The following is a 16,943-nucleotide window of genomic DNA, read 5'->3' as shown; positions in this document are numbered from 1 at the left end:
ATCAGCTCGAAAAGCCAGAACGAAAGAGAGGGTGGCAGGGTCTCTCGCGTTCTAAAAAGAGGTATTCACCCGAGCATCGCGACAGGTGTCCGTCTTTCTGCTCTTCCAACCCCCGGGTGCTTGTAATTTATTCGCAAAATGTCTCGCGTCACAGCGAAAATACTAACTTCTTTTTTAGTTCTCGAACCGTAGTAGGTTGAAAGATGCCCCACCTTTCTGATTTTTTTATTCGAAAGTAATACCATTCAGAAATTAAATGCGAAAGTTTCGTAACGTTGCAATGAAAAATAAGGATTTGGGAGATGAAAATGTCGAAAATGTAATCGTTCTTTTTTAATAATTACAAAAAGGCTGAATCTGATTAAGCTTTTGGGTGAGAGTTTATTGTTCATCTCGTCAACTTGAGAGTCTTTTACTCTAAAATTTTTGCACCAAGATGTCAACACAAATGGGTTTACAACGAGTATTTTACAATTGAAAAATCTGCTGACAAATTGGTGATAAAGTCTAATTTTGAAACTGGAGATATGGTTTGAAATGTAATTTTCTAATTGAATTTGAAACCTTCATAACGTTGCAAATGCAAAAAAATTGTGAAGTTTTCTTTTTATTTATTAAACGATACGGAATTCGTCTTTCATTTTGATGCGAAATAATATTTACCCAGGTACAGAGGCGAGCAAACAAATTACCGGTTCAAAGATGAGCATACATCGCGTCCGTATGAAAATGGCCCATCAGCGACGCAACAGCGTGCGACGCGAGGCACGGCCGTTATAAATCACAATAAAGCGTATCGTTTATTAACGATCTCGTTCGACTGCGGCGAAATAACGCGTCCGGGGCCCAGGGTGAGTGCATTCTGCATGGGAATTGCGCGGCGCCATTTGTATTCTGGACCGCTTGGCCGTTCGAGTACGCCTAAACCAGTGATTCTTAACCCTTTCGAGGCCCGGGATCGGTCCATGCATATGCAAAAAGTGCCAGAAGCGTTGCTCCGCTCTCAAATTAATCGCGATAAATTCCCAGCAACTAAAATAATTCCACCGTTCTGATGGAAAAATATTCGATATTTCCATGACCACGAATCGCAATAGTAAAAGTTTCTGTCAGATTTTCGATGCATTTCTCGAATTACAAAAACGATACATAACATGTACCATATATGAAAAATCGAATTCAAGAGAAGTGTTTTCATTATTTATTTATCACCTAAAAATCATTGTAAAGTAGGTTGAAAAAAACTGAAAACATGAAGTTTAAAAAAGTGAAGATTTAACTTTGTATTGGTTAAAATGATTCCTGGAAACTTTTCACAATTTATTACCACAGAAGCACCAAGTGCATTATTACCAAAAATAATTACTGATGAATTGTGTGTTAAGAACCACTGACATAATAAATCTCGCGAAAACGGCCAAACGCGCGATAAATTATAATCGATGTCGACTCGATTCGCGATTTCATTGCAATATGCACCAGACAGCCGTTAGTCCATTCGTGGTAATAATAACGATGATTATGCTATCGCCATCTCGCTTACGGTAACGTCGGAAACGTTGGTAGCATAATTGTCGCGCGGCCCGGTGAACGCAATTAATTTTCATCGGCATGGAAACGCGCGTGTTTGTACGCTGAATTATGTAGGGTGACCCCGGGTGAATTAATGGAGCATTCGATCGGTTAGATAGAAATTTCGTGGCTGGGACGAAGTGCATCGAACCACAGAATTCAATCATAATTTACGTTTTTCCGTTCACCGCGACGTTTATACTATTACAAACTATCGACGTTAACGAGACCGTAACGGTGTCAGAAAGGGGAGGTTTATTTAAACAAATTTCAAAAAATAGACCTTCCTCGAGAAATATGAATCGTATAAAGTTTGATAAATGATCGCTCAGTCCTCGCTAAGCGCTGTGCAATAAACGTTTCCGGTGCTCGAGACCATTTTAAAATCGAAATTAATTAATTAGAAATTCGTTGGAAACGCGAATCTATACGCGTGGTTTCGTGGCTGCCGCGTAATAAATAAAAGTTTTAGTGTTTGTCGATGAGGAAGGATCGAACATCCTGCGCCGAACGATAATCAAATTTGCACAAGAATAATTATTTAATTAAAATTTACGTTACAATATCGAAACGAAAAATAATCTACGGTACCGGGACCGGTCGTCTCTTAAACGCGCGATTTCATTAAACTCTCCGCACGCGAGTATCGCTTTTTCATGCGTCTGCGTGCCTCCGCTCGTCGAGTGTCCTTCGTTCCGATAAAATCTCCTCGTAAAGCAAATCGCCAACGATCGTCCTCGTAATTACTCAAAACGATAAGGATTCGTTTAAATCGTTGTTTATTGCGGGCAACCGTCTCGAACGTTCCCCGTTCTTTCGACGTTCCTCAAGGTTCGCGAGACCCACCAGACAAGACGTTCATTCGCACACGACGTAGCTAACAAAAGGTAATTAGTTTAGAGTAATTAGCTGCTCGAGATCCCCTTTGCTCTCGCTCGTCTTCGCTATCCGCTTTCGTTCTCTCTTGCCGTGGTGCTCGACCTTCTCTTCATCAAAAGCGAGCGCACGGTCGCCTCGTAAAACGCAATTGTTCCACGCTTTTTGTCCCCTAATGAGACGATAGCGTATCTCTTGACGCGAGAAGTCGATTTACATTAATCTCTGCTCGCGAACGTCCTCCAAATTATCCCCACCATTCCCAAAAACTCCACCATATTTTGAGTAATCTGTATGATTCGATAAAAATAGCAGAATTCATAGAAGAATCGCAAACACACAGATTTCAAGTTTTACATCGATAATATTGGAATCTACAGATTTTAAGAGAATAGGGATATATTACTTTTCTTAGTTTTTAGAATTTCGCCATTTTATTCCTTGAAAGGTGAATCCTCGCCGAGGAAAGTCTCCGTGGTGGAAAAAGCTTCATCTCCCGCGGGACGCGTAAATTCTGCAACTCGCTAAATAACTAGCAGAGATCGATTTACATAACACAACACCGAGTCCACGTCCCCTCAAAAGAAGCCTTCAACGAGGCTGTAACTTAGCACGAGACATTGTACGTAATTAAACGTCCAGGAATAAAGGCGTTAATTAAAGCCGGGAGTCCATTATTTCCAGAAAAGGGCGCCGTGCCCCTCGTCTGCGAAGTAAATCTAGATCCTGCGACGTACACAACTAATCGCGATAATCTACGTCCTCTTCCCGGGGACGCGACAATTTTAGGCTAGCAATTTTGCAAAACGTTTTCAAACGACCACAAAAAAACTTGACTGACGCCTCGCGATGGGTTTGAAACGTCAACGGTTGGACATTTTTATTTTTATTATAAAGGATTACAATCTGGAGCGATCTTTCGAGAAAATTACTCTGTCGAAAGTGTGACATTTCATTCTCTTTTTTTTTAATAAAACCAAATTTTAAACCAAAGTCAGATGTCAAAAAATTCATTCGTCATTATTTCATTCTTGGTAACTCCTCTGTTTACATTTTTTTTTAAATTTTATCCAAACTAGAAGTTTCATCGGTTCTCATCGAAGATTATAACAGACCTGTTATTATTAAAGCATCGTTTTGAGCAATAGAGAAAGTCGAAGATAGGAACGAAGTCCCCGCTAAAAATGGCGGTTTAAAATCGCATGCAGGATGACGGGACACGTAGGATCATTGAAGTCGCGGCTTGAATGTGGTCAGCTCGTTAGAGCCAACCCCGGACGCATTAGTGAAACAACATTTTACGTTCCTAGAGAAGATCTCATAATGGGAATGGGGTCTAATCGATAGGCAAGCAACCGAGCAGATGATCGCCGTTGGAGTAGGCGACACTCTTTATTTTAACTATTATTCCTAATTAGCGCGGATAGGTCGTTCACCGGGCGGCGTAGTCGATGCGCGTTTATAATTTCAAGTTCAGCAAGTGGAATAAGTTAGCACGAGGCTGCAAAACGAACGGGGCGTCGTCACTGCGAGGGGAAAGGGCCACTTTCATCCGCGAACTCTTCTCCTTCAGCGGTACGTGAAATTTACACGCCACAAAGACGGTTTCAATAACGCTGTGTATCGTTTGTAATTGTTGAAGTTTTACTGTACAATTAATACAATAAAGTCAATATAGAGCTCCCAGAGTTTCATGAGAACGCCATTGAATTTGAAAATAATTCTCCACCGATTTAAAATTTTAATTTCATATATTATTCAGCGAATATCCCTCGTAATAATTAGGGGAGCTGAAACATCGCTGGTGCAAGAAGTTTCGAACATTATCGTGGGCAAAAATGCGGAGAAAAGAAAGAGCCTTCGACGTTCCGCGTCCCCGGCGCCCCTCCCTTTTCAATTTTGTTTTTATTCTCCCCTCTATGCAGAAACCGGTGCATCCCCCGGGATAGCAATCTGCCATTTCCCCCGTCGAAAGAAATATTACGGATTCGGATGCACCGTGAAATTTGGATCGGTCTAATTGGCCTTTGGCAGCAGACGTCGTTTGCAAAAATGCCTGGCAAAAAACCGGGAACACGTGAAACTCTAGTCACGAATCGACGATAATTTACGTTCCAGCGCGGCCGAAATTTCCTAACAAGACCATAATTCCGGGGGTCCCTTGAATTTTCGTTTTTCTCACCGTGTCTTCGATCCGTGGCTGGGAAGATACAGAAGAGCAAAGTAATTTACGATGATTGATAAATTGCAGGCTTGGCGGGCAATAAAAAGAAAAGAAAAAAATATTGAATTTATGCGATCCTGGACAGCGACGAGACTAATACTATGTCGACACTGTCGATGCCAGATAATAAGGTATCGCTTTACCGAAGCACGCAAAATATCTGCGTGAAAGTATCGATACGTATCAATTACAATCGCTCGTATACGCTTGATATCAATTTTCGATACGATACTTCTGTAATCGACACCGATCGACGCTCCGCGGCGCATAAACAATGCAGACGCGTCGATAATTTTGGAAACTCTAATCGATTTCGTTTTTTTTTTTGTTTTTTTTATCAACGTCTGGAATTTCGTAGGATGTTCCATAGGTGTATTCTTGAAATTTAACCCCTCACCATACAATGACGAGTCTGATTCGTTACTAATTCTTGATGACATGTTTCGTAGTCACGAGGCTACTTACTTGTCATCAAGTCTTATCTATTAAATTCAAAAAATTTTTACATTTACGAGGTATTCGTAAAAGAAATCTATTCTTTCTCGTGGCCATTGTACGAAGAAATTTGAACAGAATTAAATGGTACACGTTTGGTAAATTATTTGAAATGAAATCGTAGGTCAAGGGGTTAACACTAGATTTAGTTTGATTCCATATTTAAAATTGCAGAACCTGTAAATATTATTTTTTAGCAACTTATGTTGAATTTGATGGATGCAATGGCACGAATACATATTCTAATTAAAAAAAAATCGTATTGTAAGATAATCGTCAACATGAAAGGTATCAATAATACGTGCGATCAATGCCCGTAAATCTAGTGTTAAAATCAACAAATTTTTACATTGAAGGGTATTCGTAAAACGAATCTATTCTTTCTCGTGGCCATTGTACGAAGAAATTTGAACAGAATTAAATGGTACACGTTTGGTAAATTATTTGAAATGAAATCGTAGGTCAAGGGGTTAACACTAGATTTAGTTTGATTCCATATTTAAAATTGCAAAACCTGTAAATATTATTTTTTAACAACTTATGTTGAATTTGATGAATGCAATGGCACGAATACATATTCCAATTAAAAAAAGAAATCGTATTGTAAGGTAATCGTCAACATGAAAGGTATCAATAATACGTGCGATCAATGCCCGTAAATCTAGTGTTAAAATCAACAAATTTTTACATTGAAGGGTATTCGTAAAAGAAATCTATTCTTTCTCGTGGCCATTGTACGAAGAAATTTGAACAGAATTAAATGGTACACGTTTGGTAAATTATTTGAACAGAAATCGTAGGTCAAGGAGTTAAATAACAGGGATGGAAGTTCCAAATTGTTTTATTATTTGTTTAACCCCTTAGCCTATAATGACGTCTCAAAGACGTGTTAATCTACCTGACCAAAGCTTGGTGTTACTTTTTGCACGCACAGTTGGAGATTAAATCGTAAGGCAAAGGGTTAAGAGTTCCAGTAAACTAGAACCCGTTCCAGGTTTAATCGTTGCTCGTAGGAGGAACGAGACCCCCGATGGAAAGGTTCGTTCGCTATCGCACCGAAAACCGCGAATCGTCCTCGTAGCTAGATGGGACATCGGTAATTGGGTTTTCAGCCGGTTCGTGACGATAATTTGAACGCGCGCGGCCGTCGAGCCGCATTACACGCCGCACACACGCGCCACATTATCGTCGTATTACGCTAATTGAACATGTGTTACCTATTATAGAACGCTACTCGATACTACCAGGCGGCGGATGCGATATCCAGGATATTTTCGCGACGCGGTAACGGAATCCATAAAGACAGGACCGACGACGTCCACGCGCGGTAAAAAAAAGCCATCGAGAGAGAGAGAGGGAACCCATCGCCTTGAACTCGGTGAATGCGAGGCAGCTTTAATTGGCATAATAAACCTTTAAATAGAAATCTCGCCGATGGCAGGGAACGGAGCGCTGAAAGGTCTTTGGCGATTCTCTTGCGCTGGCTGCGTCAACCTGGGTGCCTCGGATTTCGTTCGCCGCAGAGAAACGCATAAAACGTTCCGATTAGCCGCGACATGTTTACGCGGCTCTGATTCGACGGCGTAAAATTCCGAATAATCAACGGTAGAGAGAATTTTCTACGGTTAATTGCAAAAGGGGATAGATTAAAGCGATTTTTCCCCCATCGTTTATAATTAATATTGGAACACCATTTCGAGGCAACTTTACGAACAACGATTTCGATGTCTGCTATCTGCCTGCACTGTTGCTCTCAACTCTCAGCCGTGCAATTAACTATATAAATGTTGCGATTTCAAGCGCGGTGTCTTGAAAATCGCCAGGGGCACCATTTTGTATCCGTTTAAGCGATGATGGACGCCCGGTATTAACACGTTCGCCACGACCATTCGGTTGGAAAATTGTCCGCAACGTAGTAATTTAATTTAATGTCACGCTTATTTCTATCAACAGAGTTAAATAGATGCGTCTGCGTAAATAGGAACGCAGAGGAGGAAGATTATATCAACAACCGAGAAATTTGCCGCGCACTTTTTTCTCACAACGTCATTTCACCGACAAAGAACATTATCAACATTACAAACAAGCGACAAAATATCCCCCCCGATTCCTCGACATCCTTTTACGAACGTGAAATACATCTTCCAAGCCTAATTAAACGAGGCCGTATTTCATTGTCGGAAACATAAATTAATTGTACTTTCCCGAGCTCGTTAACGTGTTTTCTTATTGACGCGAGGAACTACGAGCACCCGTGGTCGGTTCTTATTGACGGAGGAACGAATCTCCCTGAGAATGTAAAACACAAAGCCGAAGACGACGCTACGAGTTCCTATTACCCTGAGCCACGAATGCCCCGGCGTCCTCCAATGCCGCGTACGCGGAGATTACAGCAATATCGCGGGATAGAGGACGAGGGGGGCACCGGGAAATAATTCGAAAAGGGGTAGAAAGTATCGGGAGATTGTGATCTCGGGCGCGCATCTAACGATATTTAGAGCTCGTTTTATTCGGCTCCGGAACGTTCGAACGGGTTTTCTCGTCGCGGTTGAACGACGAAGGTGACCGGGCGCAATCCGCGAACGGGTGGAAAAAGAACGAAATGAATTCCACCGGGAATCGCAATCGCAAGGGCCGAGTTAACGGTAATACGCGATGATACGAAGGACGGTAGCCGCGAGAACCAATTTATTTTCCCATCCCTACGCCGCCCCGTTTTTTCCATATCTTTTCTTTTCCGCTGCCCCCCCTTTTTTCGGAGATTATTTACCGCGGGTATACCGGTCACGTTCCGTATCTCTGGTTTAAATTTTTTCCCGCCCCGCGACTGGCTGAATCGATCAGCGACCACGCAAAAAATTACTATTACCGTCCGACGCGAAAACGATCCGTATTTAACTCACGAAGTTAAACTTTGCTTTCAGACGATTGGAAACTAGCCACTTGTTATTTTTGCAGGGGCTTTGAAATTGAAGAGTTCTGTCTGGGACTCGTTTTCTTGAGAACTTATCTTTTTAGTCGCTTAGTGGAAAAATTATATAGCTCTTCCTTGCGTTCGCGAACGAAACAAACGGGACTTGTCCCAAAGCGTGAAAGGCAACGAGTACTCCCGCAATAACCGTTAATAGTCGCTAAATCGCGGCGATTCTGGTTCAGGTTCGTCGCGTCCGTTAGCTCCTGAAAACCGATTGTCGAGGCTCGTTATAACAGTAACGAAAGAGATTCACGAAGCGTGCGCGAAACGATTAATTGGCCCCGCGTACTTTTTACCGAAACGTCGTTTAATTTCGTCCCGTTCGCGGGAACGGTACCCGGCTGGAAATTCGCACGAAAAAGCGTCGTTCTGGTCGTTACGGCGCACGCGGGTGACCCCGCGCGATGAGTTCTCGCGGTCGTCGGGTCACAGGGACTCGAATTAAAAGGAAATTAGTAGGACGTCTAGCAGTGCCGTTTCTTCAGCCGGTTTAACGCGATGCTGGAAACGTGCGAAACCTCGAGGACTGATTTAATTCCGCCGTCGTTGTCGCCGTGGAAATTTAGGCCAACTCCCACCTGGCTCGACCAGACGACCGTAATTAAACGACACAGGTGGAACAGGTTCTGCTATGGCCAAACTTGTTCTGATTCAGAATATTTACCCATTTTTAGAATTGCGCAGAATGCAGAAAATTTCGACATATTTTTATATACAGTAGAGTTCTGATTATTACAGTTGACAAACAAAGCGTAGGAATCTCATATATTTTACTTTTTATTAATAAACTATATTACTATATTAGTATATAAGAAAAATAGATAAAACATTTCAAATCGCTCTGAAAAAATTACTTTTAACTAGAGGGGTCAATTACAATTATTTTTGGTGAATAGACGTACCCCCGAAATCCTACTCAGTTTCGAGAAAAAAATTCCTTACCGAAAATCTAATGTGAGACCAGAAATGTTCCCTGGAAATAACATGCGAATGTTTAAAACACCATAACTCCTGAACGGATTGGAGGATTTTAATGTTTCCAAATGCAAACAACGCGTATTTTAATGTAGAATATATAGAAATTCTAAGAATATTCGAAAAATTATTCCTTAACATCGTAAAGTGAAAAAAAACCCCATAAAAGTGATCCAATTTTCAAACAGCCATAATTCCTAATAGAGTGAATATATTTCAATGAAACTTTTTTCTGAAATAGAGCTCATGGATACCTACAAAAAAGTATTAGACAACTTTTCTATAGGGCGTCGAACAAAATTACTAAAAATCAAAAACGAATTTCTAAGAAAAATCGACAGGGAGTAGGGTGCCTAAATATTTCGACGGAAAAAAAATTTGGAATCGTTCTGAAAAAATTATTTTTAGCTAGTGGGGTTAATTACAATAATTTTTGGTCATTACACATAACCCCGAAATCCTACTCAGTTTCGAGAAAAAAATTCAGGAAATGCCTAAATTTTTCGGCGAACTTGAGAAATATCAAATCGTTCTGAAAAAATTATTTTTGGCTAGTAGGGTTAATTACAATAATTTTTGGTCATTACACATATCACCGAAATCCTACACAGTTTCGAGAAAAAAATTCAGGAAGTGCCTAAATTTTTCGGCGAAATTAAAAAATTTCGAATCGTTCTAAAAAAATTATTTTTAGCTAGTGGGGTTAATTACAATAATTTTTGGTCATTACACATATCACCGAAATCCTACACAGTTTCGAGAAAAAAAATTCTTTACCGAAAATACAATGTCTGACCAGAGACATGAATGATTCCCCTGAAATTTCACGTGTATGTTTAAAAAATCAGAACTCCCGAACGGATTGGAGGATTTCAATGTTTCAAAATGCAAACAACGCGTATTTTAGTGAAGAATATATAAAAATTCTAAGAATATTTGAGAAATTGTTCATTAACCCCATAAAAATTGTCCAATTCCTCGTTCCTATCACTCCATACGTAGGTGCAGTTCAATTATCCGTCGTACTTGATTTTCCGTGATTGTCCCAGTCTCGAGTATGCCGGATAATCGTAATTTCACTCCATTTCAGTATATAAAAAATTGTTCCCCGCGAATAACCGGTTGAAAACGTATAGTTTAATATTTAACGGAGTTTTAGCTCCCGTCCCAAATTAGCCCGGAAAATCGAGATTTCACCGCGAGTAACGAACGCGATCATCAGTAGTAATGCCCGAGGGGCTTTTTACGCTAAACAATCATCTCCCAGCGATTTCACGGGAAGGACCGACCGAGGCGGAATATTAAAAGCGTAGACGTAACCCCGTAATTCTCCCGTGATTATCATTAATACCCACCCGGCGAGATAGATCGTAGCAAAACCTCGGGATCGAAGTTTCGCACGAACGCGAGCCAGCTCTCATAAGGAGCGACACGCTCGTCCGAATTAACGGTTCCGTCCGTCGTTTTTATCGCGTATCCTAAATGATGCTACGAGCGTGCTCGATCCTCGCGGCCGCGTTACACGGAACTGCTTTTTGCCGGGCACGCGTCTCCTCTCCGCCGATTCAAATTTGCATTTCGAACATCCGACGCGTATCCACGGATCTACCGGGGGGGCCTCTCGAGTCGCGGGATCTACGAACGATGCGAGGAGAGAAAAGAATTCACAAAAAGTTACGCGAGTTCTACGTACCATCGCGAACTGTGACTAATTAATCCTCCTCACCGATGCCTTTTTTCATCAAACCGTCATGGTTGGTCGACGAACCTCGGAATCACCGATCTAGAACCACGCCGGGTGGTCTTCGCGATCCGGAAATATTGGCGAGATTTTACTCGAGAAATAAACTTTTCGATATCTTGAACGACGTGGAAAGGTTCAAATTGCACGTTTCGAACGTAAATTTATTTTTTCTCTTATTATTTTTCTAAATAAAAACCGTTCGTTCCCGATGAAAAATCATACCTCGCGTTAACGATTATCTAAATGGAATAAGAAGATCCTCATCCACGGCGGTTCTTACGTCGAACAGAATGGTCCAAGGGTTAAGTTACGCCGATGGACGTCAGAGCGTGATTCCGTTGGAAAGTTTCCCCCGCGGCCGCTATTACCGATATCGCGTTACAAGGTGGACGCTTATCGGAATTCGCGAAACGAAGGGAACGTCTACGGGGCGCGAGAAAAGGGGCTCGATACGGAAAAGAAGAACGAGCGGCGATACAACGGTCGTCCGGGCGATCTAACAGGGACTACCGAGGTATGTAGCGGCAGGATATCGAGAGTGTCCTTTATTTCGGCCAGGAAACACACCGTCGGTTGTCAACGGGACCCTCTATCGCGCGTCGTTCGCCCGGGGTAACTTTATACTCGGGATGATATTCCGGTGTTCCCCTTGAAACCAACTCGATAAAGCCGGCCCGGGCAAAAATTCAGCCGATAGAGGCGAATTTATTTTGCCTCCCTTTTTCCAGGGGTAAAAAAAAAAAAAGAAGAATAAGTCCGTCGACCGGAGGAAGATAATCCAAATAGAGGGCGAGGCGAACGCCAGGCTTCCTGAGAGGATCTTACGACGAATGGGAACGACGGGGATATCGAGGAAGTTTTGGGGAAGCGAATTTAAACATCAAACGACAGTAATGCGTTCGGGTATTTTATATAATCAGCATTATACTCGAAGAAGGTTCGAGGATAATATACAGGATGAGTCACCTAACATTTGCACCGAAAATATCTTTGTTGTTTTTGAAGATACGTCAAATGTCTTGGGGACAAAATTGAATGGCACAATATTTTTTTAAATAGAATCACCCTTTTTGAAACACCTACAATGATAGTCCCTTTCATTGGGAATTCAGTGACTATAATTATTTAAGGTCACGGTCGTAGAAAATGGTATAAGATGTAAAATATGAAAGCAGAATGTTAGGTGACCCTGTATACTGTTACTTGAAAAGTTCAGGGATAAAATAAGTAAAATCACCGAACCAAAAGAACTTCCAAGATACGACGCGAAAGAAACGTTTCGATTTCAGCGGGTTCTTTATTTCGGGGACGTCCTTAAAATTCTACACGCCAAAAATCTCCCACGAGTACTCGAAACGATCGATATTTACCCGTACGGCCCACAGAGCGCGAAAGTGCACTGTAACTTAAGAAAGAAAGCGAAGGAGCAAAGAAAAAAATAAAAAGGAAACAAAGGACGCGACCACGCAGACCCCCCGATCCCTTTCTTCCTTTTGCGTCTCATTTGAGAGAAAAATATCCTTTAGCGAGCCGGAGGAGGAAAGATGGAGGGCCGACGACCACATAGTACGCACAAAATCCGGCCCCGGAGCGGTGGTTCGATAATAAATATGCAAAAAGGAGGAGCACCGATGCCGTAAATAAAAACGGCGGGTTTGCGTGCTGCGATCGCGCCGTGCGCCCAACGAACGAGCAGGACCTCGAAATAAAAGGACGAAACGGACGTGGCGGAGGGGCCCCGTATTCGCCGGGGAAAAGAATTGAAGAAGAAGAAGAAGAAGAAGAAGAACCGAACCGGAGCTCGCGAAACAGGGCGAAAGAGCAACAGTACGCAACGACCTGTCCCTGGTAATCTCTTGATTTAGTTCGACTTAGGGACCACGGACGTGTTTTTCGGTCACTTTGTCGGCCCTTGCGCGGCAGCGGGGAACGATGAAGATACAGGACCGAAGGGAGGAACGCGAGTTAACGACCGAAAGGATATCTCGGCCAGGGGAATCATCGAACCGCGCTATCGACCTGACGGCTCTATTTATAGAAGGTTCGAACCGTAAGGGGCTAAATTTAGAGGTGTCGAAGGGACGGGGACGTGGAAAAAGAAGCCTTTATTTATCCAGGTCGCTACACGTTTCGTTATATTGGAATTGAAACACGAATTCAGTCTTGGTACTTCGCTGATGTACACTCGTGTTTGCAATATTAATTTATGGTATTTTTTTAAAATAATTGCAACAACGAGACACGACACTGATCTGTGGTAGTGTATAGAAGTTTAAATAGAAGATTTAAATGAAAAATTTGAATAATAAAATTGAAAAAAATGTACACACATTCTGCCAGAAATAAAGAGTCGACCAGTTCTTCCAGTGTATCTAGAGGATGGTATAAAGATTCACCTTTGACGCTATTAGGAAGATGGGAAGACCATATTTTAGCGGAATGTTCGCCAAAAGCAATGTAACGACGTAGTAAGTGCTGCCCCATCGGCATATCGGATCGATCGAACGGATCGATGGATCATGTTCCTAAGTGTTTAACGAGTAAACAGCACAGCCACAGGGGAATACGTGGTTCGTACTCACCTGTACTCGCTGTCGATGATGATCCTGCTTCCGCTGCCGCCTTTCAAGCTCTTCTTTCCTCTCGATCAGCGACCGTATCTCGACGGTGGCCACGGGCGCGGTGGTGTCATCAGGTACGTCCGTACAAGAGGGGAATCTCCTCAGGGAGGAAACGGGCTCGTCCTCGCCCTCGCTGTAACTTTCCACCAGGAGCTCCGAGTCGCTCTGAAGCCAAATCGACGGCTTAAAGAAATTTTTAGTAATAATTTACAGCAACGCAAACCGAATTAACCCCTTCCCGTGGCATTTAGCTCGAAATTCGGAGCCAAACGCGGTAAACAGACCAGACTGGCGCTAAACTGCTTTGCAACAAAGATTATAAGAATCGTGACCAACTCTTGCGGCGTACTGATAAGAACTAAACCTCAATCACGATTGTCATTTGCTGTCATCGAGCCTGGCTCGTGACAGTCATGTTTGGGCCAAAACCTTCATCACGAGTCAGACATGTTAAAGTACGGGAAGGGGTTAATACTCCAAAGAATGAAATTTCAAATGTAAACATTCTTCAATAACATTTCTGGAGGAATTTCTCAGAGACCCGATTGATATTTGAAAGCTGTGTTCCGAGAAAAGGAATTTATCAGAGCACGTAAAAAGGGGTTGAATCGTTAAGTCAGTGGTCCCATCGTCCCCGATTGGCCCGACAAACGTCCGCTAATTCCTTCGAACGGCGTGCTCTCGTTTCACCCGAAGTTCTTCTGTTACGGGAGAGGCACGAATGAATATTTCATGGAGGGGTAAAAAATTACTCTCATCATCCTCGACGAAATTCTTTGTTGGCGACCGAACCGACGATGGGGTGGGGAAAGTTCGCGTGCATTAAGCGGACGCGGTTCGCTCGTGCGTTTAATTTACTTTGGACCGAAGTTTCTGAATGAGTTAGTTACCTGCTCCGGGGGTGAGCTCGGTATGCTCGTGCTGGAGGCCTCGACCACGGAGACGTACTCGCTGATGCCGGTCTCGCTCTTCTGTAACTTCAATACCGGCGTCTCGAGGCCGCAGAGGAACACTTGGCCGAAAAATAGGATCTTGTTTATCCTGAGGCACACTTGGGCGACTTCCTAAAAAACCAACCGTTCGACTCAATATAGTCAAAAACGAACGAAAACTTCTGAGCAAAATATAATTATTATATTACGTTTTAATTTGTGAATTTTATTTGTGAAAGAGGAAATAAAATCGTACACAAATATAACAGGATCAACTTATTCTTTAAAAAATTGCAAATACGAAAATATCGACGAATTTAATTTTGAGCTTCCAGCGTCCATACTAATATCTGCAATTTAGAAAGCAATTTACTCACTATATCTTCGTTCTTACTGGCGTAACAAGGGTCCTGAGGATTGCACATGAGGGGCGTGAACCCTGCCAAGGTCGTGTCTTCCGGCAGTTTGACCAGTTCGACCTCTGAAACAGACACCAGGCACGATTCCTTAGACAACCGAGAGATCCAGTTTCGATCAAGTAGGCCAGAAAACGTTCGACGTGTCTGTTCTACGGTATCGCGAATCGCAAGCACGGTTGCCTGAGAATTATGCAGCCCTCTACCGGCCATTGCATCGAGACGGCAGACAATGACACTTGCAACCTGTTATCATGCAAATGTCAGTCGAATGCAACGACGATAAACATTCAGCAACAACTACCGGGGAGTGGCAGGGCGTTCCTGTCTGTCACAGTATCGGGCGCGGATGAACGAGACTCGAAGATATTCAACCTGTCGAATGACACACTTGCGCGATCGATGAGTTTCTGTAAGTCACTTCGCGAACGTGCATACCTCCACCCGCCTCGATCCTCGATAATGGAACAATACGAGGGACGCGAGAACGCGAGACGTACGCGATGACGATTCGATTTCTCGCGCTCGTTTTATTCCCGACGAAACAACCAGCTGCCTCGAGACGTCGGATAACACGCTTGTCTACGGTCGTTTTAACAACTTTAACCCAGACACGTTTACCCCCGGTGACTAACCATAAACGAATTTACACTATGCAAATCTTCGTTGCGAATTTTCACCGTGTTAGAAAACAGATTCACGATTTTACTGGGGTAAAATTGTTATATATTTCGAGGAACCTGACTCGTTATAAGTTCATGACGTCGAGTTTCACAATCACGAGGCTACTACTCACTCGCCATCAAGTTTTATATATTAAAATCAATATTCAAATCTAAATAGAATTACATAGTATACGTTCGACGAATTATTTGAAATTAAAATTTTCTTGTAACATTGAATATATTATGCACACATTGGATCAGAAATGACTCGAGCTCGACGCGTTTCGAGTTTGAAAATTCGTCGAGTTCGCGAAGAAAACGGAACAAAGAGACCATTTTCTCGCGGTGCAGGTTCGCGGGATGATTTTTCTTCGAACGTAAGAAACATCGAGAGGCGCACGATCGCCCGAGCACGGGGAAACATCTCGGGTGTCGCGTCACGAACCCCGAGATCCATCGCGTCGTTAGGTACAGCGCGAACGATACCACTTAACGCGATCGCCACGACACCGATTTGGAATTCGCATTAACAACAACCTGCATGCGAAATAGAGAGCGCGATTAGGTTTCTATATTTCTTTCCGTCCGGCTGGAACGAGCCTGGACTTAATCTACCTCATGCGAGGTCCTCCGGATGATCAATTGCTCAGCTGGCATCGCTGATCCTCCTAACTCGACCCTCCTCACGTTCCACGCGCGTTCCCGACGATACTGACCCTGAACTTCGTGTAATATTCGCGATAAATGCATCCCGGGCCGTGTAAAACGATTCGAGCGACGCCGCGGCGCAACGCGCGCGAATATTAATGGGCGACTGGCCAACCGACACAGATTTTAAATCGGTTCACTCTGGGGCCTTGCGGCTTCCAATTCGAACGCGAACTGGACCAACCGTGGTCGAGCTTCGATTATTTCCTTTCGTTGTAAAGTCTTTAAAAATTTTTTTTCTGGCCTTGATAAATGATAGTCTAAACAGTCGTGTTCGTAGGGTTCGTAAAGGTTATTCACTATGAAAATTTTTTTGAAACTAAAATAAATCCATTTTTTAATACATTGAGATATTTAAAACTTGTGAGTGGTCATGGAACGTTGGGAAACAGTGGTTCTCGAATGAAAAAGATATATTATTACATCTTTGTACCAGTGTTATAATTGTGCATTAGTTTAATACGATACACGTTAGCCAAAATTCGAAGTTGCCTTTTAATTGCGCCCACGATCCGCCAAAACCGTTAAATCATCGCGCTCGAAGCGAAACCGATACCGAGAGCACGCGAAACGTACGATCACGCGGCGTACTATAATTTTCCCTACTGTCCGCTGAAAATCCCAATTACGCCCAAGGAATTTATCGTTAAACGAGAGATCGTTAGCCAGGGACGATGCTGTGGCCGTTTTCTTGCCTCCGACGCGAAACTCTCGTCTCGTGCCCCGGCCCCGAAGACCAGA

The 16,943-nt window shown here is 42.8% G+C and overlaps 1 protein-coding gene across 3 annotated transcripts in view; it reads right to left on the bottom strand.

The window, feature by feature from the left end:
- The window catches only part of LOC122398166 (telomerase-binding protein EST1A-like), a 138,827-nt gene that overhangs the window by 30,869 nt on the left and 91,015 nt on the right, over positions 1–16,943 (bottom strand). For 2 of the 3 annotated variants that reach the window (XM_043397829.1, XM_043397830.1), the window contains 3 exons: positions 14,791–14,894; positions 14,372–14,545; positions 13,443–13,664 (listed from right to left, as the gene is read on the bottom strand). In XM_043397829.1, coding sequence (XP_043253764.1) covers positions 13,443–13,664; positions 14,372–14,545; positions 14,791–14,894 — 500 coding nt within the window. The remainder of the gene's footprint in view (positions 1–13,442; positions 13,665–14,371; positions 14,546–14,790; positions 14,895–16,943) is intronic. The other variant, XM_043397831.1, reaches the window with a different exon arrangement.

Source organism: Colletes gigas, unplaced genomic scaffold (assembly GCF_013123115.1).
Source record: "Colletes gigas isolate AHSC1104 unplaced genomic scaffold, ASM1312311v1 Colletes_gigas_Sc00011, whole genome shotgun sequence".
NCBI lineage: Eukaryota > Metazoa > Arthropoda > Insecta > Hymenoptera > Colletidae > Colletes > Colletes gigas.
Note: the sequence above shows the minus strand (reverse complement) of the source record. Positions and strands in the feature narration are given on the sequence as shown.